Source organism: Nicotiana tabacum, chromosome 20 (genome assembly GCF_000715075.1).
Source record: "Nicotiana tabacum cultivar K326 chromosome 20, ASM71507v2, whole genome shotgun sequence".
Lineage (NCBI taxonomy): Eukaryota > Viridiplantae > Streptophyta > Magnoliopsida > Solanales > Solanaceae > Nicotiana > Nicotiana tabacum.
The window spans coordinates 38,835,626-38,850,778 of record NC_134099.1 but is presented as its reverse complement, the minus strand read 5'-3'; the positions used below and the strand labels follow the sequence as shown (position 1 = coordinate 38,850,778).

The 15,153-nt window shown below is 36.3% G+C and overlaps 2 protein-coding genes across 8 annotated transcripts; one reads left to right on the top strand and one right to left on the bottom strand.

Moving 5' to 3' along the window:
• Positions 1–1,155: 1,155 nt before the first annotated feature.
• LOC107823324 (potassium transporter 6) lies at positions 1,156–7,902 on the top strand. The gene is made up of 8 exons (XM_016649948.2): positions 1,156–1,540; positions 1,639–2,143; positions 2,844–2,897; positions 4,474–4,734; positions 4,824–4,876; positions 5,755–5,881; positions 5,969–6,223; positions 6,744–7,902. The coding sequence occupies exons 1-8, from the start codon at positions 1,502–1,504 to the stop codon at positions 7,802–7,804; spliced, it is 2,355 nt and encodes a 784-aa protein (XP_016505434.2). The 5' UTR covers positions 1,156–1,501; the 3' UTR covers positions 7,805–7,902.
• A 313-nt stretch (positions 7,903–8,215) lies between these two features.
• LOC107823323 (F-box protein CPR1) lies at positions 8,216–14,904 on the bottom strand. Of its 7 annotated transcripts, XR_012703662.1 has the most exons (5): positions 14,295–14,892; positions 13,441–13,824; positions 13,231–13,346; positions 9,495–11,244; positions 8,216–8,562 (listed from the first exon to the last, which is right to left on the bottom strand). XR_012703662.1 is itself a non-coding variant. In XM_075240617.1 (4 exons), exon 1 carries the CDS (start codon positions 14,160–14,162, stop codon positions 13,443–13,445), a length of 720 nt encoding a protein of 239 aa, XP_075096718.1. In that variant the 5' UTR covers positions 14,163–14,903; the 3' UTR covers positions 8,216–8,562; positions 9,495–12,672; positions 13,231–13,346; positions 13,441–13,442. The 7 variants fall into 7 exon arrangements, 6 of the variants coding, with proteins under 6 accessions (XP_075096718.1, XP_075096719.1, XP_075096720.1 ...); XM_075240617.1 differs by having other exon boundaries at positions 9,495–12,672; positions 13,441–14,903; XM_075240618.1 differs by having other exon boundaries at positions 13,441–14,903.
• Between the last annotated feature and the right edge of the window lie 249 nt (positions 14,905–15,153).

Below are 15,153 nucleotides of genomic sequence, written 5' to 3'. Positions count from 1 at the left end.
AAAGAAGATCTAACCCTCCTCTTCTACTGAGACCAATATTTTCCTTCGTACCAAATGCACCCTGAATTACACGTCTTTTTCTGGCGAATATAAGAATAGAATTTCGTGAATAAATTCAACAAATTTTACGGGGGAAAGATAGTAATAGTAGAAACGTGGAAACAATGGAAAGGAAGGAAAATATGAAAAAGAAGTAGGAGAAAAAGGTTAGAAAATTAAATAAAAAGAAAGAAAAAGAGAGTTCATTGCATGTGGTTCACCACTTAATCAGTAACATCAATGAATATAGTCATATAGTTAGACCCCTATTTATTGTAAATGTTAGTTATTATCAAATCTACTTTTCTTTCAATTTGTGCATTTATTATAAGCACTACCATAAATCATATAGGAGTAGCTAGAAACTACTACTACTATTAGGTAAAACCATGTGGTGCAGTAAATGAAGGCTGCTCTTCTCTTAACCAGATGTCTCGGGTTCGAGTCTTGGGTATGGAAAAATTCTTGGTTGGAAGCGCTTCCTCTCGAATGAAGCCCTACACGGCGCGAATCCGAATATAATCGGGCTCCAATACAATACCAAACACCAAATGAGAAACCAAAAAAAAAGTCAACTAAGCTTACATCAAATGATCTCATGTTAAATTGCATAAATTACCACTCCAGAAAATAACAAAAACACAATGAATACAAGTTTATAAAAATGGAAAAGAGCAATAAATACTATCATTTGTCTATATAAGAGCATACGTAATCTAGGATAACTCAATGGTCAAGAAATCACAACCTAAATCTGTGAAACCTAACAGGCTCACCGCTAATTAATAGTATTCGGTTTAGATTTCCTATGTAGCAGGTGCCTGCTTTATTTTTAAGATAACAATTATTTTTTATAAATTAATGGTGTATATATAAGTTAAATTCTGGAAAATATAATACTAATAATAATAAAAAATTAAAAAGAAAAAAACAAGTAGGCAAACTATCAGAAGCCCACCCACGCAGAAACCGCCAGCTTTCAACTCCCCCAGGGCCAATTGAAAAGGAAACGTACACATAATACATAACTATATCTATATATTTTTTCCTTTCTTTTATCTCAGAAATAAAGAAAGAAGAAATCATATAAATAAATAAATAATGTATCTTTTAAAATAACTCTTCCTAAATTTGTTCTAGTGTGTGTCTGACCAAAATATTCTCTTACTCTTATGCTCTGATTCCGAGTTTTTTTACCTTTCTCTATCGTTTGTTTAGACCAATATCTCTGTGGCTTTTCGTGTTAAATATTTTCTCTTTGAGCTGTTCAACTGCATTTTGCCATATTGTTACACTCCCCGTACCCCCACCACCCTCAACTCTACTTCTACAGCTACCACTGTCATTTTTCTCTATTATTTGAATCTTTTTTCCCCAATAATCTTGAAAGTTCTGTTCTTTGGTTGAAATTCTTGAATTTGCTGCAAAAATGGAATCCTTGTGGTTTTAAAAAGCACCTGCTATGGATCTTGAAACAGGGGTTAATCAGAATAGAAACAAGGTAAATGTTAAAAAGTTTAGTTCTTTAGCTAGTTTTAGATGTTTAGATCAATCTTAAATGAGAATTAATTATCATTTTATTAATTTTTGGGTTTGCAGAAAGAATCTTGGAGGACAAAAGAATCTTGGAGTACAATCTTGACATTGGCTTATCAGAGTTTAGGAGTTGTATATGGGGATTTGAGTACATCACCTTTATATGTTTATAAGAGTACTTTTGCTGAAGATATTACACATTCAGAGAGTAATGAAGAAATATATGGGGTTTTATCATTTGTGTTTTGGACATTGACTTTGGTTCCACTTTTGAAATATGTGTTCATTGTGCTTAGAGCTGATGATAATGGTGAAGGTGGAACTTTTGCTTTGTATTCACTCCTTTGTAGACATGCTAAGGTTAATTCATTGCCTAGTTGCCAGTTAGCTGATGAAGAGTTATCAAGTTATAAGAAGGATATAATTAGTCCTGCCCCAACTACTTTTGGTGCCACACTTAAGTCAACTCTTGAGAGGTATAGAGTTCTGCAGAGATTTCTGCTTGTATTGGCTTTACTTGGAGCTTGTATGGTTATTGGAGATGGTATCCTCACACCTGCTCTTTCAGGTATGCCAATGTTCTTTTTGTAGTTCATAAGATTGAATTTGCCGAGGGTCTTATCGGAAACAGCCTCTCTACTCCCTGGGGTAGGGGTAGGTATGCTTACACACTACCCTCCCCAGACCCCACTTGTGGGATTTTGCTTGGTGGTGGTTGTTGTTGTTGTTGTCATAAGATTGAATGGCCAATTCTGGTTCGACCTTCGATATGATTATTTTTACTGTCCAAAGATTTAAGATTAAATCCCGAGTTATTGCAAGTAAAAAAACCCAATGAGATTATGGGAGTAAATATTCTCTACCTATGCAGATGGGTAGGTAGAGAATACCTTGGGCGCGAGGTATCTCTCTCTATGGAGCTTGGCAAAATAGCCCCATGGGTTCAACAAACACATGTTATTGTTATTTTTGGTTAAGAAAAGAGTACAATAGAAGCAACGGATCTGTATAGGAGATATCGATTACTTATGATTAAACTAGCTAGCTGGTATTGGGATAAGTATTAGATTTAGAGAATCCCTAATTTTAGTTAAAATTGACATGAATCGGACCTGAATAGAACGGTGTGGTATAAATGATTTATTTAACTGGCTTTGGCTTCAACTGACTTGGGATTGTGACATGGGTTGATTGATTGACTAAGAGTTTGGAATTTATGGTGTTTGTTAGTTTCTGACAGCATTCACTTTTTGTGGACTTTTATGCAGTTTTCTCAGCAGTTTCTGGCATTGAACTTGCTATTGGAAAAGAACATCACAAATGTAAGTTTTATCTAATCTTTTTCTGTGAGATTGTTGTGCTATCTGTTGTTTCCTGAATGGCTTAACCTCGAAAGAAAATCGAATGGCTAATGGTGATTGTGTTTTTTAACCTTTAGGTCTTATGAAACATGTTCTGTATCTTCCTTGTAGATGTTATCAAGGGAAACTTAATGCACCTTCAAATTAAAATTTGAACAGCTTCAGCTAATCTAAGAGAAATAAATAAGAAAGTTGTTCTCTTTTATCCAGTGTTTGACTTTTTTCAAAACAAAATAATTTGAAGTTAAAAGATTATAAAGCACTAGTACTTTTTCCAAAGTGCATGTTTTGAAGTCATATATGGACTCAAACAGATTCCCAACTTCTTGAAACCCGTGGTGATCTTATATGCTAATTAACATGTCCGTTGATGATCAATTCCATCTGATGGGAGCAAATGCAGTCAAAAGGCATGACTCTCGATTAAGGAGGAGCATCCAATATCATCAATATAAGTTCAAATATGCAAGCATAGATGTAAATGCAAAATGATCAGCCAATCAATATTTGATTTTAGTTTATTCCTTTCAGCGTCCTGTATATTCTCCGAGCACAAGTCTATCCAGATTATTCTGTGATTCCAAAGGAGAGCGAATGTATTTAGGAGCAACCAGTTGATTCTTTTCATAAGTTAGGGGCAATAAATAGACGTTGGCAGAGTATGACCAGAAATATCCTCAGATGCGCAATATTATTGCCACTGTCCAATATTTTTCAGAACCACAATAGTATTGCCACTATTTTATGGTAACCTTTCCACCAAACCACTTGAGCATGTGAGTGTCTGTTATCCCATTAATTTCGTGGCCACATGGATTTTCTGGATGGTGGATAGGAAGTCATTAAGACCACCTAACATTTAAACCCTTCTTCTTCAGGTAAGAAACACATCCCTCCACCCTTAACCAGAGGTCTCGGATTCAAATCCTAGGACTGGAGAAGTTCTTCATAGGGCAAGCATCCCCTTAAGTGGGCTCTATGCGGGGCGAATCTGGATTAGTCAGGCCAATGGTTCTGGATACCAGACGGTTAAAGAGTTAAAAAAAAAAAGTTTTGGCCAATTGGTTTGATGGCAGATTAGCTTTCTCTGCTTGACCAGGCAGCAGTCTCATTTTCTAGAATACATAAATGCAGTCCAACTTCCCCACAATAATAAATATAAATGAGGAACAAATATCTGCCCTACTTGTCAATCACTTCTATGCTAATGGCTGGTTATCTAACCAGGTCATGGATAGTCTTAGGCCAAATCATTCGTGCTCGCATTACTTTCAAGATCTTCATAACTTAAAATGTCTATTCCAATAGGTTTACAGCCTACTTAATCATGAAGGAGCATCTAGAATTCTCTTCCTACCATTTGAGTGATATATGCTAAGCTTGAGACTCTACTTTTGATTAAGGAAATTAAGCTTACATTACTCTGTTGTTTTCTTTCCTTTTGATTTGTTTATTTTATTTAAAATCGTCTAATCAAAATAGTATTTGATTTCTATGCTCAAAATGACATGCTACCCTTTTAAAATGTCATTTGCAGATGTAGAAGTTCCACTTACTTGTGTCATACTGATAGCCTTGTTTGCCCTTCAGCATTACGGCACCCACAGGGTTGGATTTTTGTTTGCACCTGTTGTCATAACATGGCTTGTGTGTATCAGTGCTATTGGTGTATATAATATAGTACAATGGGACCGTCATGTGTATCGAGCACTGTCTCCATATTACATGTACAAATTCCTGAAAAAAACTCAAAGACGAGGCTGGATGTCCTTGGGAGGGATCCTCCTGTGCATAACAGGCAAGATATAGTTGTCAGTTGCTTTATGATTAATTTGCTACTTATCTTCCTTTGGTATGATCCCTAAATACACAAATATATTCTTTCAGGTTCTGAAGCAATGTTTGCTGATCTAGGACACTTCTCCCAGTTGTCAATACAGGTAGATATCTAACTAATTGCTAAATAACAGGGTGCATATTTGATACAGTATAAACAAAAATGAGAAGCCAGAAGTGTGACAATGGTCCACTTTTTTTCCTTTGTTTGAATTTAGTCTCTTAGGTGCGCTGAAATAAGTAGAAGTTTGTATAAATGTTAATCAGAGGTGGCTAAAGTTATTTTATAATAAAGCAGGCCATCTCTAATAGCTTAAGCTTTTACATGAGATGGTTGTAGTTTCAAGTTCAACTCTCAACATGACCCCTCAGAAAATATTTTCATGTGCCTAGCCTTAGAAAAAGAATCAGGCCCGCACATAAGGAATGTGTTGGAGACCTAAAATAAATAATAAAAACGGAACCTTTCCAATAGTTTAAGCTTTAGGATTAGACGGTTAAACAATTCAGCTAAAATATAGGCAATGCCCTTAGTACCCCCAACAGAAAAGCTTTGAGCAGCGTCTGTGACCAGGTTGATTCTAAGTTTACTCATTCAATTTCCATGGGATTTATTACCGCTTTGCATGTTGACATTCTATTATCAGTATCACCCTTTCTAAATTTTCGTGGCATCCGAATCGGGTTGCCCCTGCACGACCAAGACTGGCCCCTTTGTTTTGCTTTCTATGAGTGAAGAATTTAGCCAACTTTCAGATTCAATTTGACTAAATGGATGTGATTACAATCTGATGAGAATGTCTAATCAAGAGAGGGATAGAGATGAACTAAAGGTTGGTTAGAATTGTTTTGAGGTGCTACAGCTCTTGGAGGTTCTCTTTTTAGCTATAGAAAAAGAGAAAGGTGAACACAGCTTATTGTTTGCATATAGCGCGGCTTGTGAGATATAACATTGTCTAAGAAACTAATTTCCCTTTTGCAGATTGCTTTTACCTTCATGGTTTATCCATCACTGATTCTTGCATATATGGGACAAGCTGCTTATCTTTCACAGCATCATGTTATTGAAAATGAAAGCTACCGAATAGGCTTCTATGTTTCTGTACCAGGTATGTATTTTCCTAGTTGCTTCTACGGGGAAAAGAATAAGCTAGAAGGAAATTGAGCTGATGAAGGACATCTCATTGTTGTTTCAGAGAAACTAAGGTTGCCTGTTTTGGTGATTGCTATACTTGCTGCCGTGGTGGGGAGCCAAGCCATCATCACTGGAACCTTTTCAATTATTAAACAATGCTCCTCGTTGGGTTGCTTTCCTAGAGTCAAAATAGTGAATACATCATCTAAAATACATGGACAGATATATATTCCAGAGATTAATTGGACCTTAATGCTACTATGCTTGGCTGTTACTATTGGCTTTAGAGACACCAAAAAGATGGGCAATGCTTCAGGTATGAATGTAATGATATGAATAAGGGAAAGTAAATTTTTGATTAGTCGAAATCATTTATCCTTCTTGGATGTAGTGTTAAACTTGAAATGCCTTTATTGGAGTTCCAGAGATTCAATCTTGATTGACTGCTCAATTTTATATTCCAGTCACAATTTTCCATGCACTTGGAGTCCTCCTAAAACAAAGTTGTTTCTTGAATATGTTCCCCTCCTCAAGGGGGACCAATTTTCATGTTCAATTTCCCTCTGCAGAAATTTTTGTAAAGGGCAGCCCAGTGCATAAAACATCCTGCATTCACCCAAGGGTGTGATGTAGACAGCCTACCCTAATACAAGCGTTAGTGCTGCTTCCACGGCTCGAACCCATGACCTATAGGTCATACGGATACAACTTTACTCTTTTGAAATTCATTTCGCACTTATTTACACAATGGATACGAGGATCTCATAGAAGAAAAGACTGTTTCCCATGCTGAATGATATTCATTACTAATCCTCGCTAATTTTGCTTCATATCAGGTTTGGCAGTCATAACTGTCATGCTGGTTACGACTTGCTTGATGTCGTTGGTGATTGTTTTGTGCTGGCGCAAGAGTGTCATCCTTGCACTTTGCTTTGTTATATTCTTTGGGATGATTGAAGCCTTATATTTCTCAGCTTCTCTGATTAAATTTTTGGGAGGAGCATGGGTGCCTATTGCAATGGCTTTTACTTTCATGATAGTAATGTGCATTTGGCACTACGGCTCTTTAAAGAAGTACGAATTTGATGTCCAAAATAAGGTCTCTGTTGAGTGGCTACTCGGTCTTGGTCCCAGTCTAGGCATTGTACGGGTTCGTGGCATTGGCCTCATACACACTGAGCTTGTATCCGGAATCCCAGCAATCTTTTCACACTTTGTTACCAATCTTCCGGCATTCCACCAGGTCTTAGTTTTCCTTTGTGTCAAATCTGTCCCAGTTCCTCATGTTAAACATGAGGAGCGTTTCCTGGTTGGACACATTGGCCCAAGAGAGTACCGCATGTACAGGTGCATTGTCAGGTATGGTTATCGCGATGCTCACAAGGATGATTCAGAATTTGAGAATGATCTTGTATGTAGCATAGCAGAGTTTATACGAACAGGAAAGACAAGGTTGAATGTTAACGGCGAGGATCTTAGAAAGGATTTCGAGGACATGACTGTTGTTGGAACGCCTTCTACTCATTTATCAGGAGTTCAATTTTGTGAGGATGAGGATGTAAATGCTGAATTAGTTGGACCATCAGAGCGTAAAGAAATACTTTCTCCACGCGTAACCAAGCCTAAGAAAAGGGTGAGGTTTGTCATACCGGAATCTCCCAAGATTGATAGAGGTGCGCAAGAGGAATTGCGCGAACTAATGGAAGCAAGGGAAGCAGGCATAGCTTACATATTGGGACATTCCTATGTAAGAGCCAAACAAGGATCTAGCTTATTTAAGAAAATAGTTATAAATTTTGGATATGACTTTTTGAGAAGGAACAGTAGACCACCTACATACACATTAAGTGTACCCCATGCTTCTACTTTAGAGGTAGGAATGGTTTACAATGTATGATTTTTAGCATACAGGAAAAAAAACAAATAATGAATGTTGTACATGTGTTTGTAGCTTTTTTGTGAATAGAAGAAAAGTTGAGTAACATTTTACCGTGATTGATTGAGATTGAGAAATATCTACCATTGACAGCCCATATTCTAGTATACTATTTGATATTTTTCAGTTGTCATCTTGTTTGGAAAACAAGGGAACAACTTTTCGATGCGGTTCTTTATGTTTCTTAAAATAGCAGAAAAGTTTAAGGAAATTGTAGGAGGGGAAAGGGCTTAAAGATGAGCTGAAAATTGCAGTACCTAAATACAACAGGTGATTAGAAACGAAAAAGTTGGATATTTCTACTAAAACTCAGAGGGAACAATGGTATGTCTCGTCGATGCGGATGCATAAATATGTATGACTCTGTGCCTAGAAAGATTAATCTTCTGTTCTTCAATTTATGAGCTTTTCTTCCTTTCTTTTCTCGTCTCTGCTTAAACAAATAGTATTACATTAAGTAGCATCAACAACAAAATTTGAGTCCTTAGTGACCTGATCAACAACAAAATTTGAGGGGTATTATAATATACTAGCCCCTCCTGGTCACTGTTACGGGCAAGTACGGACATTTATTCATAACAATGGTAGTAGCAGTAGATCAACTGCATCTAATACAAGTAGAAGTAGTTATAGTGGTGGTAGTAGTAGTAGAGTTGTTTGCCAAAGCATCAGGTTGTTAGTTTGCTTCCCTGCACACGTGCATGATACAACACATCAACCTGCAATCATTGACAATACGAATGTATAAGTTGTCGTTCTTATTGATAAGGCAATGTAAGAGCTAAGCACCAGTTTTTTTACGCCCCTAAAGGTTAGTTTGTAAATGAGCACACATCAACCAGTTTGCCATAGGTTCAACTTTTTACGGAGACATAACCAAGAGAAATCTTCATGTAAATTCTCTAGTTTGCTCACGAGTCGTGTGCCTTTTATTACATTACAAAGAAAATAAATCTGAGGATGTGAAAGTTCATGCAAGGATATCCTGACCCAAAGAAGAAGATTTTATTGACAGGATGAAAGAATATCATTGCTTCCTACATCTAGAGGTGATCAAGGTTTCATAACAGTTGAATAAAAGGAAGCAAAGTATGTCAAAGTAAATGAAAAAACAACACAGGAGTGTATAGATTGAAAAATACAGAGAAGTTAATCTTCCTATCTGTAAAGGGGAAAAATATGAAGTGAAAAAAAATTATGAAAATTTCAGAATATTTTGGATAAAGCAAATCAGCACGTTGAAGAGGATACACCAACATGCCTGTAGAAATAAGATGAACGCGTGCCAGATTGCCAAGACCATACACATATTTCTGACCTAATTATTTTCTGGACCCAGCCCCTATAAAACTCCAAAAATCACAAGAAACATAGGATCTGAAGCCACAAATTAAACTCATAACATGTAGCCTTCAAACACTGCTTAAAAAGTGAAAGAATGTCCAATGTCTTTTACATAGAATGCAGAAGCCACCAAACACTACAATGGGAAATGTTCTTGTAAGAAGTTGTTCCTCAAAAATAAAAAGGACAACAAAAATCTCTAAGCAGATGTGGTGTAAAGATGGTCCTTTGAATATGCAATGCATTTTTTCATATTTGACAAAAGAAGCAGAATTGAACAACACATGAAAAATGTACGAACACTTACAAGTTGTTAGCTACACAACGGTCAGTTATCTGAGTTGTTGCAGTCTTTCAATGTTGCGTCGTTGATTCATTTTGTAGAATTGGACAATCTAGGCTTTCAATGTAGAGTTCTGCCTCAAGACTGTCATAAACGTTAGTAACCACTGGATGTCTGATTGATTCATCCTCTGGATTGTATATCGTTAAAGTTGACTCAAACACATGCAAAATTTCACATTTCTTTGACATGCAAATGGGTGGAGAAAGCACGCAGTATTTAGGGTCATTAAGATAGTTGATGGTATACAATTTCGTCTGAGATTCTTTAACCCCATACTCCTTCAGAACCCACACATCAGCTGTGAGTTAGCTCATAATTACGGAGCACAGATAAATCAGTTCCCAACACTCCAAGCTTCAAATGAAACTATCCTTCTTCGTAGAGGGGTTGCTCCATCTTCCAATAATTGTCATCAGCCAAATCAATAGACATAATGCCCCAACCATCACCACCCATAGTTGCCCAGTGAAATTTCCCACTCACCAACTTAGCTGAACTATCGAACAACAACCCTCCTTGAAAGTTATCAAGTGTTCTCCAAGAATCACTCTTTAAACTATATATATATCCACATAGCCATGAGTGAATCTAGAGGAAACATGCACAACCTTATAATCATTATGAACCTTATCATATCCAAAACCAAAGATGTACATGTAACTTAACATCTTTTCATACGCAGTTGTTTGAACTGTCTAGTCGATGGATTCCACAGAATCAAAGCCATCATTCCCGATGCAAAGACAAATTAAATCATTGACAGAACCCACAATATTATGGATGTTTTTCATGGGATAATCCAAGTCAAATGTCTTAGTAACAGACCCATAAAATAAAGAGCTAACAGAGCAATGTTTAAGATTCTGCTCAAGACATTTGAGCTTAAGTGAATCAAATTTATCTAATTTCAGCATCAATCTATGGCTGGTGCAATCCAAACTCAGGACTAGATATTAAATCAAACCAGTCTTTTGAAACACACTTAAACTTCAATAGATATTTCACAGGAAGCCTTACAAGGATATCAGCGATGAGTTCTCGGGGCAAGCTAGGGTTTGTCAACATTGAAACTCTTTTTTTTTTGGGATTCGGAATCAGTTTTAATTTATAATATTTTGGAGGGAGCAAAATTCATTAATTGACTCCAGATACACCCCTTACCGTTAATATGCACACAATTTAAGTCCTCTTAATATTACTACTAAAATTTTGTTGCCTTTTGTTTTAACAAGGCCAGTTCCATTGACAGCCCCCTAAAGTTGTCAAGATTTTTCATTTAGATACCTCAATTGAGGTTGTGACCTATTAGACACTTGAACTACCACTAAAGTGTGCTATTAAACATGAAACACTTACACGGCAACTGCTGTGTTGCTCACACACATTTGAGTGCGTAGGCTAATTTATCTAACCTGGCTTTTACTTTTTTAACGGTTAGTCCAAAGCTCAAAAACGAATGCAGCTATTTTGTATTATTTCATCATCCTTATTTTTTTTAACCAAACAACTAAAGTTGCCAAATCCTTTCCTCTACATGGATTGACTTCTTGTTGTACATAATGTGTTTTAATATGATATTTAAAGTTAGTCCAGGAATATGTTATGTTGCGCAGTCATTATCTTTGAAGGGCTAACATTAATTACAGACTTACAGTACAATCTAGCAATCAATTTCATCTGTTTGGTGCACTTCACTCCTGCAGCTCAGCCACTGAAGACAGAGTATAAGAAAGAGATTATTCAAATTGATGTAAGCGTTGGAAATGTAAGTTCTTTTTTTTTTCTTTGGTTATGTTAAAGAGTATTTCACCTGATGTAATGATTTTTTCTTTGGTTATGTACTTATGTTAAAGAGTATTTTCACCTGATGTAATGATAATTGATGTCCAACAATCAAGTTTCCTCTCGTTCGTTTTCTTCTTTCAAATTTTCAGATCTCTTAAATTAGGTTTACATTGAGTGCATAAGTATGCCTCAGAATTTGGTAATATCGTGCATATTTAACAAACAATATACTACTATTTAGTAATATCATTATACCTTTGATTTAGGGTTGTATTGAATAAATAATGTACTACTTTTAGTACACCAGTACATCCAAGAAAATAACAGAAGAGAAATGGAAATGGAACAAGTTAACCAAAGGAAATGGAAACCGATATAAGATTCTAAGTCCGGTTCCTTTTGCTGATGACCTGATCTTACTTGCTGAAGCAACCAAAGAAAAGCGTAACAACTTACTAAACTCTGCTCTCTATCGGGACAAAGTACAAACTTTGACTAGTCCAAAATTGTCCTCTCGAACAATACCAAAATGGCAATTAAGGGACAGATCTCCAAATGTATGACTATGAAATTTACTCAAAACCTTGGTAAATACTTGCGCTTCCCTATGATAAGAGATAGAATCACTAGAAAGAACCGGGGGGAGCTTGATTTGTACAAATCAAAATGGGGAATCCAGGAAAATGGGGAATAGGGGGAGTGATCAGAGACACAAGGGGGAACTGGATTGCAGGATTTAGTCAGCACATTCCACATGCTATGAATATATACACTGAACTTCTTGCACTTATAACAGGAATCAGAATTGCCCTAGAACGAAGCATAATGCCTTAAGTTATAGAAACTAACACATAAGAGTATGTGTTTAAGACCTAAAATAAATATAAAAAAAATGAACCCTCTCAGATATTTAAATTTTTTTAAATGAGACGTTTACACTATTCGACAATATACACGATGCGCTTTGTACTCCAAATAGAAAAGCTTTGAGCAGCCATTTTGGTGAGCAGTGGTTGATGCTACTACTGCTTTCCATGTTAATATTCTGCTGATTGTAATCACTCTTGTCAAAGAGCTAACAATGAAGTTCCCAGTTGTTGCTGACGTAATTACAATCTGATGAGATGTCTAATAAGGAGAAGGAATCAAACTTGGAGATGAACTAATGGTCAGTTAGAAAAGTTTGAGGTACTGCATTGCTTGGAGGTTCTCATTTTGGCTATAGAAGGGATACCTGAACCCAGTTTATTGTTTGCATATAGCGAGCTTGCGTATTTCTGCCAGAGTGAGATGTAACATTGCCTAAGAGACTAATTTCCCTTTTGCAAGATGCTTTTACTTTCATGGATTTAATCTATAGTATCACCAAAGAGAAGAAGATTCAGCCTTTTGATTGACCAAATAATTAATAAAAATGATTAGATAGGCATAAAGAAACAACTGTAAGCTATTAACAGCAACAAAAGACACCCAAACTTGATGATATTTCAGAACTTAACTATTTCAGAGATTCCTCCGCCTCTTCATTAAGTGTCACTAAAAACGAACATTAAAGAAAGCCCTAGATCAAACAACGACCCTGCCAAGGACTATATATGCTAATTATTATTAGCAATCAAGTTCGCCTTAGTCTTACTTTGTATAGTGGAACAACATATACCCTTAAAACACTGCTTAAAAGAGAGAGAATGTCCCATGTAATTTACTTAGAATGCAGAAGCACCAGACACTACAACCAAAAATGTTCTAGCAAAAGTTGTTGTTCCTCGGAAATATGCAACAACAAAAAGGATTACCAAGATACTTAAGCAGATGTTTTGTAAAGATGGCCTTTAAATATGGAATATATTGTTCGATATTTGACAAAAGAAGCAGAATTGAACAACACGCAAAAAGTCTTACAAGTTGTTACCTACACAACTGTCGTTCACCTGGGTTTTTGCACCCTGCAATGTTTGTGCTGTTGATTTATTTTGTAAAATAGGAGAAACCAGGCTTTCAATGTAGAGTTCCGCTTCCACCGCAAGACTGTCATCAACATTAGTAACCGTTGGATATGTGATTAAGTTATTCTCTGGATTGTATATCGCTAAAATGAAATCAAACACATGCAATATTTCACCTTTACTTGACATGCAAATGGGTGGGAAAAGCAGCTGGCTCTGGGGCATTATGGTATTTGAAGGTATACAGTTTTATCCCAGACTCTTTAACCCCATACTCCTTCATAACCCACACATCAGCTCGAATTAGGTAATAATGACAGAGAACAGAAAAATCATTTCCCAACACTCCAAGCTTCAAAAATTTCTGCCCTTCTTCATAGAGGGGCTGCTCCACCTTTCCATATTTCTCATCAACCAAATCAATAGACATGATGGTCCTACCTTCACCCACATTGACCCAGTGAAGCTTCCTACTCACCAATTTAGGCCAACGATTGTACGCCACCAGCCCTTGAATATCATCAAGTCTTCTCCAAGAATCATTCTTTAAACTATATATACTGACACATGCACAAGTCAGTTCAGAGAAAACAGCCACTACCTTATAATCATCATTAACCTCATCATATCCAAAACCATACATGTACTGACACACAAAATCCAATGCAAGCATATTCATAATATCAGGTACATGCCTAAATTTTCTAGTTGATGGATTCCACAGAACCAAGCATTTAAACCCAATGGAAAGACAAATCAACCCATTGACAGAACCCACAACATCAAAACGATCATCGGGAGTTTTCGTAGGAATATCCAAGTCAAATGAATCAGTAGAAAACCCAGAAAATAAAAGGCTAACAGAACAATGTTTAAGATAAGTCATAAATTGCAGCATCAACCTATGGCGGGTGCAATCCTTAGAATTAAAACTAAGATGTGTATTAACAAATTCATGGCTAGGTATTAAAGAAAGCCAGTCTTTCGAAACACACTTTAACTGTAAGAGGGACTTCACAGGAAGTCTTACAAGGATTTCAATGATGAGATCTTGTGGCAAGCTAGGGCTGCTCTGTTCTAAGAGAGGCTTCAGCGTCCATTTGAGTCGCACAAATTTAATTTTAGAACAAAATTCCTCCAGCTTTGTCAATATATATATATATATATAGGGCTAACTTACTACATAGTTGTAGTAGGTTAGCATTGTATGCATCTTTTAGTTCTCCAAGTTACCCCTGCCATCACATTAAATATAAGGACTTTTAGGCCCTTTCTGGTCTTTCACTTAAATTTTCCAATTCCTTCTCTCGATACACCTCCTCCATCTCCAGTTTTATCTCTCAGTTGTGTGCTAGCATCCCTCAATTCAGATATACCAAAAGGCTTTAAGTGGAAGATCAAATTTGAGAACTGAGAGCAAAGAATTAAAGTTTCGAGCCTTTGAAGAGTCCCTCGTTATTTGTGCGACTCACTTTTTCCACTTCCAATAGTATTCAAATATGCTGCTCGAAAAATGGATCATATTTGGTACAGTAAATATTAATACTAATTTTTAACTACCAATAGAACCAACAACTGATAAATTAAGTGATCTGCCATTTGGTTCAATGCATTACAGTTGCATTTTGGATTTGAATTCACCATCAAGGAAACAGAAGGAAGACCAGCCGAGAAAGAGGTTGAGAAAATTGGGTTTGATTTTTTGAGCAAAAAGACGAAAAGGTCCCTCTAATTATTCTTATTTAATGTGATGGCAGGGGTAATTTGGAGAACTAAAAGATGCATACAATGCTAACCTACTACAACTATGTAGTAGGTTAGCCCTATATATATATATATATATATATATATATATATATATATATAAATTTAAGTAATCAGAGAATTAT

Bases quoted from the DNA above. Each gene is read 5' to 3' on its own strand.
- LOC107823323 (XM_075240622.1), bottom strand. From the start codon at position 14,162: ATGCTGCAATTTATGACTTATCTTAAACATTGTTCTGTTAGCCTTTTA.
- LOC107823324 (XM_016649948.2), top strand. From the start codon at position 1,502: ATGGATCTTGAAACAGGGGTTAATCAGAATAGAAACAAG. The intron at 1,541-1,638 runs GTAAATGTTAAA...TTGGGTTTGCAG, and splicing joins TTAATCAGAATAGAAACAAG to AAAGAATCTTGGAGGACAAA. The intron at 2,144-2,843 runs GTATGCCAATGT...ACTTTTATGCAG, and splicing joins CCTCACACCTGCTCTTTCAG to TTTTCTCAGCAGTTTCTGGC.